This window comes from Nicotiana sylvestris, chromosome 10 (genome assembly GCF_000393655.2).
Source record: "Nicotiana sylvestris chromosome 10, ASM39365v2, whole genome shotgun sequence".
In the NCBI taxonomy this organism is placed as follows: domain Eukaryota; kingdom Viridiplantae; phylum Streptophyta; class Magnoliopsida; order Solanales; family Solanaceae; genus Nicotiana; species Nicotiana sylvestris.
This window is the reverse complement of record NC_091066.1, coordinates 73,556,813-73,567,428: the sequence shown is the minus strand read 5'-3', so window position 1 is coordinate 73,567,428 and position 10,616 is coordinate 73,556,813. Positions and strand designations below refer to the sequence as shown.

At 41.1% G+C, this 10,616-nt stretch overlaps 2 protein-coding genes and 1 non-coding gene across 3 annotated transcripts in view; 2 read left to right on the top strand and 1 right to left on the bottom strand.

The window, feature by feature from the left end:
* Positions 1-1,891: 1,891 nt before the first annotated feature.
* LOC138879516 (uncharacterized) lies at positions 1,892-2,290 on the bottom strand. The gene has a single exon (XM_070159133.1). The coding sequence runs from the start codon at positions 2,288-2,290 to the stop codon at positions 1,892-1,894; it is 399 nt and encodes a 132-aa protein (XP_070015234.1).
* Positions 2,291-3,503: 1,213 nt separating this feature from the next.
* LOC138880614 (small nucleolar RNA R71) lies at positions 3,504-3,610 on the top strand. Its single transcript, XR_011403343.1, has one exon. It is a non-coding gene; the product is annotated as a small nucleolar RNA R71 (small nucleolar RNA).
* A 64-nt stretch (positions 3,611-3,674) lies between these two features.
* The window catches only part of LOC138879515 (uncharacterized), a 28,470-nt gene continuing 21,528 nt past the window's right edge, over positions 3,675-10,616 (top strand). Inside the window, exon 1 of the mRNA XM_070159132.1 lies at positions 3,675-3,813. Coding sequence (XP_070015233.1) covers positions 3,675-3,813 — 139 coding nt within the window. The remainder of the gene's footprint in view (positions 3,814-10,616) is intronic.

Genomic DNA, 10,616 nt, shown 5'->3' with positions numbered 1-10,616 from the left:
TATGATCAGTGTATACAATTACCTTAGATCCACTCAGGTATGATCTGAACTTGTCGAAAGCAAACACCACAGCCAACATCTCCTTCTCAGTCACAGTGCAATTCAGCTGGGCTCCACTCAGCATTCTACTAGCATAGTAGACCGGATGCATCCGCTTGTCTTTCTGCTGTCCCAACACTGCCCCCACTGCATAGTTACTGGAATCACACATGAGTTCGAATGGTTGCTCCCAGTCAGGGGCAACAATGATAGGTGCTGTGACTAGCCTCTTTTTCAGCTCCTCGAATGCTACCCTGCAGTCATCAGTAAACAAGAAAGAGTGATCTTTTTCTAACAACTTACAAAGAGGGTTAGCAATTTTTGAGAAGTCTCTTATAAATCTCCGGTAGAAACCGGCATGCCCGAGAAAGCTCTTGATTGCCTTGATTGAAGTTGGAGGGGCCAGCTTTGCTATCACATCCACTTTAGCACGATCCACCTCAATTCCTTTGCTTGACACCCGGTGCCCCAGGAATATTCCCTCTTGTACCATGAAATGGCACTTCTCCCAATTAAGAACCAGGTTAGTCTCAATACACCATCTCAGCACACGAGTCAGATTTATAAGACACTTATCAAATGAGTTCCCCACCACTAAGAAATCATCCATGAATACCTCTATTATGTGCTCCACCATGTCAGTGAATATGGCCATCATGCACCTTTGGAATGTGGTGGGTGCGTTGCATAGGCCAAAGGGCATCCTCCGAAAGTCATAAATGTCATACGGGCAAGTGAAGGAGGTCTTCTCTCTGTCCTCTGGTGCAATAGAGATCTGATTGTACCCTGAGTATCCATCTAGAAAACAGAAATACGACCTCCCTACAAATCTGTCTAACATCTGATCAATGAAGGAAAGTGGGAAGTGGTCTTTCCTGGTGGCTAGATTTATCTTTCTGTAATCCATGCAAATTCTCCAGCCCGTGACGGTTCTCGTAGAGATCAGTTCATTGTTATTATTTTTAACTACTGTCATGCCCCCCTTTTTAGGTACACATTGAACCGGGCTAACCCAGCTGCTGTCAAATATTGGCAAAATGATTCTCGCATCTAACCACTTTATCACTTCTTTCTTCACCACTTCCTTCATGTTGGGGTTCAACCTTCTTTGTTGTTCCCTGGAAGGTTTGTGTCCCTCTTCCAATAGAATTTTGTATATACAGTAGGCTGGGCTGATCCCCTTTATGTCTGCAATGGTCCACCCAATAGCAGTCTTACACTCCTTGAGTACCTGCAAGAGTTGTTGTGCCTGCACATCTAACAAACTAGATGAGATAATAACAGGTAATGTGGAGTCAGGTCCAAGGAACTCATACTTGAGATAGGCGGGCAGTGGTGTAACTGGCTGTAAGGAAACTAAAAAAGCTTACTTTCTTTTAATATAAAAGAAATATGCGCTCCTCCCCTCTTCTCTGTTGAGTTCATCTCGTAGAGGGGAGCTCTAGTTCAATAGTATGGGTATTTAGCTTTGGTGGTTCTTCGATGGATGGCTTGGCTGGAGGAGTTTCTCTATTTTCCAAGTGCAAGGGCTCAAATTCAAGAGTTCTATCCCAGAACCCTCTACCCTCTAATGCCATCACCCATTCTGCCAGTTCTTCTCCATTTACCTCATCTTAATTCATCAGACATGCCGCAAGAGGTTCCTCAATAGTCAGCATCTCATCATTACTCTCTACGATTACATCCACGGCATCAATAAGAGAGCAATTGGCAAATTCACTTGGTCGCCTCATAGATTTCTGCACATTGAATGTTATAGCTTCGTCGTTTAATCTCATCTTGAGCTCCCCAGTCTACAATCAATGAGAGCTCTCCTAGTGGCCAAGAACGACCTTCCCAAAATTATGGGAATTTATTCATCTACTTTGCAGTCTAAGATCACAAAATCTGCAGGGAACACAAATTTCCCTACCTGAATCAACACATCATCTAGGATACTTGAGGGTTGCTTTACAGTTCTGTCAGCCAGCTGCAATAACATAGAGGTGGGTCTAGCTCTTCCAATACCCAGCCTCTTATAAATCTCCAGGGGCATAAGATTAATACTGGCCCCTAGATCACACAGTGCCTTAGAAAAAGCAAAATTACCAATAGTGCATGGAATTGTAAAGCTCCCTGGGATAGACAGCTTTTCCGCAATTGGTCTAGTCACCACTGTACTATAGGTCTGAGTAAGAGTAACTGTGGCCAAGTCTTGGAAATCAAATTTTCGGGACATTAAGTCCTTCATCATTTTTGCATACCCAGGCATCTCTTTCAAAGCATCAATCAATGGAATATTTACCTAGATTTGTTTCAGCATCTCCAAGAACTTCTTGTATTGCTCCTCCTTTTGGTACTTATCCAGCCTCTGAGGGAAGGGTGCAAGAGGTCTCTTCTTCCCAATCATTTGGGATTGATCTCTATCAGCTGCCACCTCAACTACTGGTTCCTGGGCTGTCTCAGCTTCTTTCTCGGTCTCAATCTGAATGTTATTTTCTTCCTGGGTGGGCTGGACTGTCACCTCTGTCAGTTTCGTTAACTCATCCAGCTCAATGGGTACTGGTATGAGTGTCTCAGCTTTTCTAGTTTCTCGAGCTCTCTCTTGCTCTACATCTAAATCTCTGCCATTACGTAGACTCACCGCCATCAGCTGCTTCAGGCCTTGATCTTTTGGATTTATCTGGGTGTCTGCAGGTAGTGTCCCATGAGGACGATTGTTCAGAGACATCGAAATTTGGCCCATCTGCATTTCAATATTCTTGATCGTTGAATCATGTACATCTACTCTCTCACTAATATTTGCATTAGACCCAATAACCTGCTGCATCATTGCTTCAAGTCTAGCAAACCCATCTTCATGCCTTCCACCATGCTGTTGCTGAGGAGGGTGATACCCCTGGTCCTGATTCTAATTATTATATCCCTGTGGCCTTGGGTAAGGTGCCATATTGTTAGGGGGTCTCATACCTCCCATGTTCCCATTGTTGAACTGTGGCTGGGCTGGCCTATACTGCTGATTCTGCTGGCCCCAATTCTGACCACCCAGTCTCTGGCCTCCATAATTTGACACATAGTTCATGTCTTCAGGGTAGTGATGATGATCATGTTCTGCATTCCACTGGTTACCAATTGGCTGACTATTGCACGATGTGCAAAAGCCCCCATTGGTAGTATCTACAATATGTACCTGCTGCTTCTACCCTGACTCTTCCACCTTTTTGGTGAGTATGCTCAATTGTGTCAATAAGGTGGCCATACTTTCAGCCATAGAGTTGGATGGATCTAAGGGCAGTGAGTGCACCACTGGAGTGATAGGTGCATTCCTGGTTATCCATCCTGAATTCTGTGCCATCTTGTCAAGCAGACCATGGCCTTCTCTCCATGTTTTGCTCAAAAATGCTCCGCCAGCTGAAACATCAACAATGTTCTTCATGCTATCTGACAATCCCATGTAAAACCGCTGCCCCAACATCAGATATAGAATACCATGGTGTGGACATATAACCAGCATCCCCTTGAATCGTTCCCATGTTTCATGTAGTGTCTCCATTGGTCTCTATTTAAAACTCAAAATTTCATCAATTTGTTGAGCGGTTTTGCTGGGTGGGTGGAACTTGTTCACGAATTGCTTGACTAACTCCGCCCAAGTTGTTATGGAATTTATGAGGAGTGAGTTTAGCCAGGTCTGGGCAGCTCCTGTCACTGATAATGGAAACAATAACGGCTTGATTGCTTCTGGAGTTACGTTGGGCTGCCTTTGGGTTTTGCAGATTGACAGGAAATTCTTCAAGTGTTGTTGAAGATCTTCGACTTGTGACCCCGAAAATAGTCACTTGTTTTGCAACAAGTGCAACATGTTATTCGTGATTTGGAATGATTCAACCTGTATCTGCGGGACTAAAATAGAGGTGGCCAGATTTTCAGCTGTGGGTTGTGCCCAGTCATAGAGAGCTGCCTCTGGCACAGGAGGTGCCACTGGCGCTATTGGTACAGCTGGGTCCTTTTCATGATCTCCCATTTCTGTTTTGAAGTGTTCAGTTGTTTGTTTTTCCGGTTGGCCCGGTTTAAGGCCTTGAAAACTTTCTCGGGATTTGATAATGCTTCAAATATTTCACCAGTTCTCGATGAGTTTCTAGTCATGCACATGTTCAACCAAGTCAACAAACGTTAAAATTTCAATGTAAAGGTTGGGTATAGAGAAAAACTGACTACACTAAGAATTTTTGTACTTCTTTCAATGGTAATTGATAACACCGTTAAAAGTCCCCGGCAACGACGCCAAAATTTGATCACGCCCAACTATGCCTTATAAAAAGGACACGCGGACGTTGCAAATATAATCTAAGTATTTTGCCTAGAGTCGAACCCACGAGGACTTAACCTATCAATTACTTCTCGTTAGACTTACTAAATTCTACGGAATCAACTTCTCAATTGTTGTAAATAACAATTAAGGGTATTTCTACTAACTACGAATAAATGTAAATAAGCAACTGACAACTAACTATAATTGAGTTGTAACCAATTAAGAGAAGGTTCTAAGACTATGATTTCCCTTATTGATGGACTCCCTTCTGGTTATGCTTCACATAGAATCGCCAACTCATCTCTATCAATCCTGAGCACTCTTACTATAGTAAATCTCTCCTGAGTAATCATGATAATCTACTAGACGCACTCTCCCGAGTTACGCTAGCTGGCTTATTTACTACAGCTCACTTTAGATTACACCCAAGGCTTCGTTATCCCTAATCCCTCCTTTAAACCCGCAATTATTGATCCCTCATATATTTTGAGAGTGGTGTTGTTCAACAATAACCTAAATATGCACTCTCTCCCGAGTTATGCACACTAAATAGGCACAACTAATTGAGGATCCTGTCAATTAACTACAACAACCATGCAGTTGAACAAATAGAGATTAAAATAGCAAACTATATTAACATAATCAAGAAGTTCATCCTTCAATAGGTTTTATCAAACCTTAGACTAAATATTTAGCTATTCATACTAGTTTTTATCACAACAATAATCAAATTTATCACAAATCATAAAACAAAAGGAAGAAAGGAAGAACTTGATGTTGAATTCTCTTCCTTGCCTCTTGCCTCACCTTTTCTTGCACTAAGCTATGAAAAGCTGCATAATCCCATCTTGGGCAAGCTTGACCTTCTATAGCTTAAGTGAATTTTCCCCCAGACTTCCAAGTTTACCCCTAAAAGTTAATATTCAAGAACTGGGCTAGCGCGGCCGCGCTAATGGTCGCACTAATGCCCTACCATTCTGCCTCGACCATCTGGGCTATCGCGGTCGCGCTAGTGGACGCGCTAGTCCAAGCCTTTATTTTAACTATTCTTTTTCTCATCTTCTCGCGTACTCAACTCCTATGGGTTTTTTGCTTGCTTCAATGTAGCTCCAATCACAGCTTTAAGGCCTCATACAAGCTCCTCACTCCTACAACATGTGACATTCACAAATAGAGCCCATTTTTCATCATTTAACTATATTATAACATTGAAACATAATTAAGCTGGGGCATAAGCAATTGCCAAATTACATAAATCTAGCCTATTATCACCTGTAATAATTATTTGTAAACAACATTGGGGTGATTAGTGGAAAAGGGGGGGGGGTAGTTACATATTTGTTGGTTAACTCAGGTAGATGCCATGCCTATAGGATTGTGTTAATGCACTTGCTATGTTTGCTTTACCATACTAGAAACCATGCCTATAGGATTTAAATGTTTCCAATAATAGAAATCATGTCTATAGGGTTAAAATCAACTTTATAATTAGAAATCATGCCTATAGGACCTAAATGGATTTATAATTAGATATCATGCCTATAGAATGTAAAGTGATCAAGTTCAGTTTCTGTTACAACGGTATTTACATTTGTTTTCACTAGAAATAATGTCTATAAGTTCCAAAATTGGCTCTTAACAATTAGATACCATGTCTATAGGAATTAAAATCTGAAATCCTGCCTATAAAACTAAAAAATAGTTAGTTGAACAAGTCAGTTTAATCCATGTTAGTTCCTTTTAACGGGTTTAATCAATTGTCCGCTTCTTTAATGAGTTTTCAAACACTGCCTTAATTTACTACCGCTAGAAACCATGTCTATAGGACCTCAAGTATCCGTTTAAAACTGTTCGTTGTTTTATTGCATCAATGTAGATATCATGCTCTTAGGACATCACTGTTCTGCGTTTAGGCAAGCCTATAGGGCAATTTAAATTCTGCAACTCTAAAACTGTGCTATGTTATTTAAAACTATCCAGATTTAACAGGTTTAAATCAGTAGGCAAGCTAAATAGGATTTTGACACTTTGTCCTAAGTCAATACTGCATAATCCCTTCTCACCTAGATATCATGTTCTGGGATTTTCTCTTAAATATCTGACTGTTGTTTGAAGACGTGCATTTACTTGTTATATTTGTGGAGGTAACTATGGGCCTTTAACTTGTTCCCTTTAGATGCAGTTCTAACTGTTCTTGATTGACGCCTAGACTTTTATCCTTTAAAACCTTAAGAAGGTCTAGAACTGTCCAAAAGTAGATGTCCTAAAATACCTCCAGGGCCACGAGGAAGGGACGGGTAATGCACGCATAAGACATTTTTAAGGTTATTAAAATGCTTTAGGCAATGACCAAGGGGGAATTGGGTAGTAAGGATATGATGACTAATCGTTAATTTCACACGTAGCCCATCATTGAGGAGTGTTTACCGGGCATTTTGTGGAGTGATCCTATAGGCTAACCAACCTAGGACCCCTTTTCCCAATTCCTGATGTTTAAACTTTACTTTTTATATGCAACTTGTTCAAATTCTTTGTTTTATTATTTCAGTCATACAATGTCCAACATGCTTTTATTTGCAATTATGTGTTTCAACTACTTATTTCTTAAAGGACTAATTCGTAAGTCTATGTTCAGTTGGGACCCACCATTGTGGACCGTGAGGGGTGCCTATCACCTTCCCCTGCAGGTTATTTCGATCCCTTACCCTAGATCTCTAGTAATGCAAACTAGTCTAAGAGTTAATCACTCTAGGTGCCCTAACACACCATAATCCATTAGGTGGCGACTCTTCAAATACCCAAATCCCAAAAGGAAATGAGTTATTACCCCCTTGAACGCTGGAACCCGTTTTTTTTTTCACGGAAGAAAAAAGGGGGCGCGACATGGGCTAGTATCAAGACATTTTGAGCTTGTGTGTGTGTGAGACTGGAGAGTAATGACTAAGTGAGGCCAAGAGCCTAATATTGAGTGACAGTATGGGATCGGGCTGCACGCCGCCCTGAGATATTGATCTTGCCTTCGTTGGCTTGATATAGAGCGTGGGCTAAGAGGAGGACTTCTAGAGTCTTTACACACCTAGTGAGCGCAGTTGACATTATTGAGGGATGGATCTTCCCTAGACATGGTTCTTGTCTGAAGTACTTACTATCTATAGATAGAACTTCTCCATGATGGATGGATTGGCCTTTCCCTCGGTACTGGAGACAATTGGTCTGTGATGTGTATATATTTTGGGATGGATATTCCCTGGGCCTTGTGAACCATATACATTACTGAGTGGTTGTGAGGTTGTTATTGTTATTATATGGAGATGGATCTTCTCCATAGGCTGGAATGGCCTTCCTTAGTACTGAGTGACTATTGTCAGAGATATATATATTCCGGGATGGATCTTTCATGGGTCGTACATGCCATATACAATATTGGGTGGACGAGCATTTGAGATTGTGGGCACATGAGGCACTCAGTATGGTGCATTTCATACAGCATGTGCATTGACATGTAGATGTAGCAAAGTTACACTTCTTTCTCTTGTTCATACTTGCTTTGTTTTACTGTTCAAGTTGTTTATTTAATTAAAAGCATGCCTGCGTTTCTGTACATTATTTCTTTATCCTTGAGGAGGTTGAGTTTGTCACTACCTATCAGTCCAAAGGTTGAACTTTTTACTTACTGAGTTGGTATACTCACGTTACCCCCTGCATCTCATGTGCAGATTCAGGCACTTTTGATCCAGTGGCGGTGGTTGATCGAGGCTTCTGACATAGGAGATTATTGAGGTATCTGCACGGCGTTCGCAGACCTTTACTCTCCACCCTATTTTCCAGTTGCATTTCAGTCGTTCTCTTAGATATTATAATACACTATGTATTTTCCTACGCTCATGCACTCAGTGACACCCCAGTTTTGGGCTGGATTGCATCTATTTCAATAAATTTCTCATGTTTCAAATAGTTCCTTAACTGTTAAAAGCTTCAGTAATGTTTTCAAACTTATTATTATCGTGTTGATTGTTGAGTTGAGGCTGGCCTAGTTTCACGATAGGTGCCATCATGACAGGTCGGGTTTTAGAGTCATGACAAGTTGGTATAAGAGCCTAGGTTACATAGGTCTCACGGGTCATGAGCGGGTTTAGTAGAGTCTCGCGGATCGGTATGGTGATGTCTGTACTTATCTTTGAGAGGTTGCGGAACCTTTAGAAAATAAACTTCACATTCTTGAATTCTTATTGTGCGACATTGATTCAGCTTGAAGCTTAATTGCTTGAACTCCTTCCATACATTCATGTGCGCGCATGAGCGCTCGATATCAGCTGTGCATCGACGGCTTGCGATGCCTTGATCGAAGGGCGAGATATGATTTTTGTGTGTTGACGTTGGGCTAGTCTGGAGGACTTGATGCCAGGTTTTTGCTTATAGCTGGAGAGCTGAGGCGTTGATTGTGTAGGCACGTGCTTCTGGATTTATATGTTCGGTGGTGTCCCTATTAGTGGAAGTGATGACGGGATGGCTATGTGAAGAGTATGATGTGATTGCGAGATGTATTTCATATGATTTGAATGTGACAAGATGGGTCTTCTTAAGGATAGAAAGAACTATTGGGTGCTTGATTTCCATGTTGATTTGATGTATAGCCCTGAGTTATGGCTATGTGAAGGATCTTTTCATGTGGTCTAGTTGGGGAATGGGGTAGATTTCATGTTACGATATGAGTTCAGACTCGGGAATATTTGGTGATTGCGTGATTCTTATGGCGGTGGAAGGGTATAAAGAGAAGTTATTTTGAGGCGGAGCAGGTGGGTTATCCCCTATGGAGTGTTCTGAAGTGGTGTGATCCCTATGTTGTTTGTTGAAAGTCCTCTTTTACTAGTGAATTATATGTGCTGCAATTTGAGTTTGGATCGTGTATGAGAGTTGCCTTGAATGTTACAAGGATGAATGTGAGATTTGCAGATGATTTGAAGTACTAGATGGTTTATGTTGCACGAGCTTATGAAGGATTTAGTTTAACCTCACCATGGTATTATGGTAGTACTCGAGTATGGGCATTGTGAGTTCTATATGTTTTGACTTATGGCTTTGAGCCAAGTGGGGGAGCCTGCTATTGATTAGTTAATTGCACGGTTATGCGGTGTAATGGTTTCAGTTGGAAGTATATTAGTGAATCGGTTGTGGCTTGCAGGGGTTGAGATCGATGATGACTCGAGTAAAGGAAATTTTATTAAAGGTTATGTTATGCTTTATGGGTGTATGAGAATCACGGAATGACTTGAGTTTTTATTGGTGAAGGATGTATGGTGAATAGAGCAGGAATTTATTTGGTTGCATTAAGATGGGGTTACTTCCATAGGTATTGTTGTTCTAATGGGGCACAGGTGGTTTGATTCATTTGATTAGTCTAATTGAAACCTGAGTAGAGTGGATGACTCCCAAGAATGGTTCTAATGGATTCAAGACTTACATGTAATAGTGGGAGATTTTCAGGAAGTGTACTTGGCCAGAAACTGAGGTTTACATTGGAGGGTGTCAGGACTTGTGGCATTTCTATATCATTATAGATTTTACACATCAGTATCAGGAAGGTGAAGGAAATGACTTTAGATTCGCAGGAAGTCTCTCAGGGTGAGTATTTCGAATGTGGTACTTTTGAGAATATTTAAGAAAGTATTCAGCAACTTATGAGCCTTAGACGGTGCGGTTTCATGCTTGAGTCTCGTGTGGTGAGTCTGGGTTGAGGATTGCAGTATTATGGCAAAGGAAAATATCAATTTGAAGGAAATTTAGAAGTAACTTGGATAAATAAGACAACTTGGTAGTAGGCCAGATCGGCATGGTAAGGGATATAATTAGTCCTTTGGGTGCTTATGAGGTAATGAGTTTTTACAGGTGGTTCGTGGCAATGCTCTTGGGTTTTTGATGATTCGTGTAGCTTGGTCGAGGTAGAAGGATTCAGTCCTGATATTTTGGTTTTGTGCAAATGGAATTCAGAGAGTTCGTGATGGTTTCTACCACAGTTAGAGATGCATAATTTCTACTGGCTTGAGGAGCATGTGATGTATAGCAATTTTCTTCTAGATTGGATCAAATGGAAAGTTCTTAGCTAGTGGAGTACGTAGTTGCTTGTGGCTCGAAATGGATTATGAAGTTCTCATATTTGTCATAGGATGGCATGGTATATGCGGTATGTTGTGTAGGGTTGAGATTGGCATGTGAAAGGTCACGGTTCATTTATGAAAGGAAAGTCATAAATTCTTAGGCAGCATAGGAAGTTTTAGGTGATTAGGCAAAT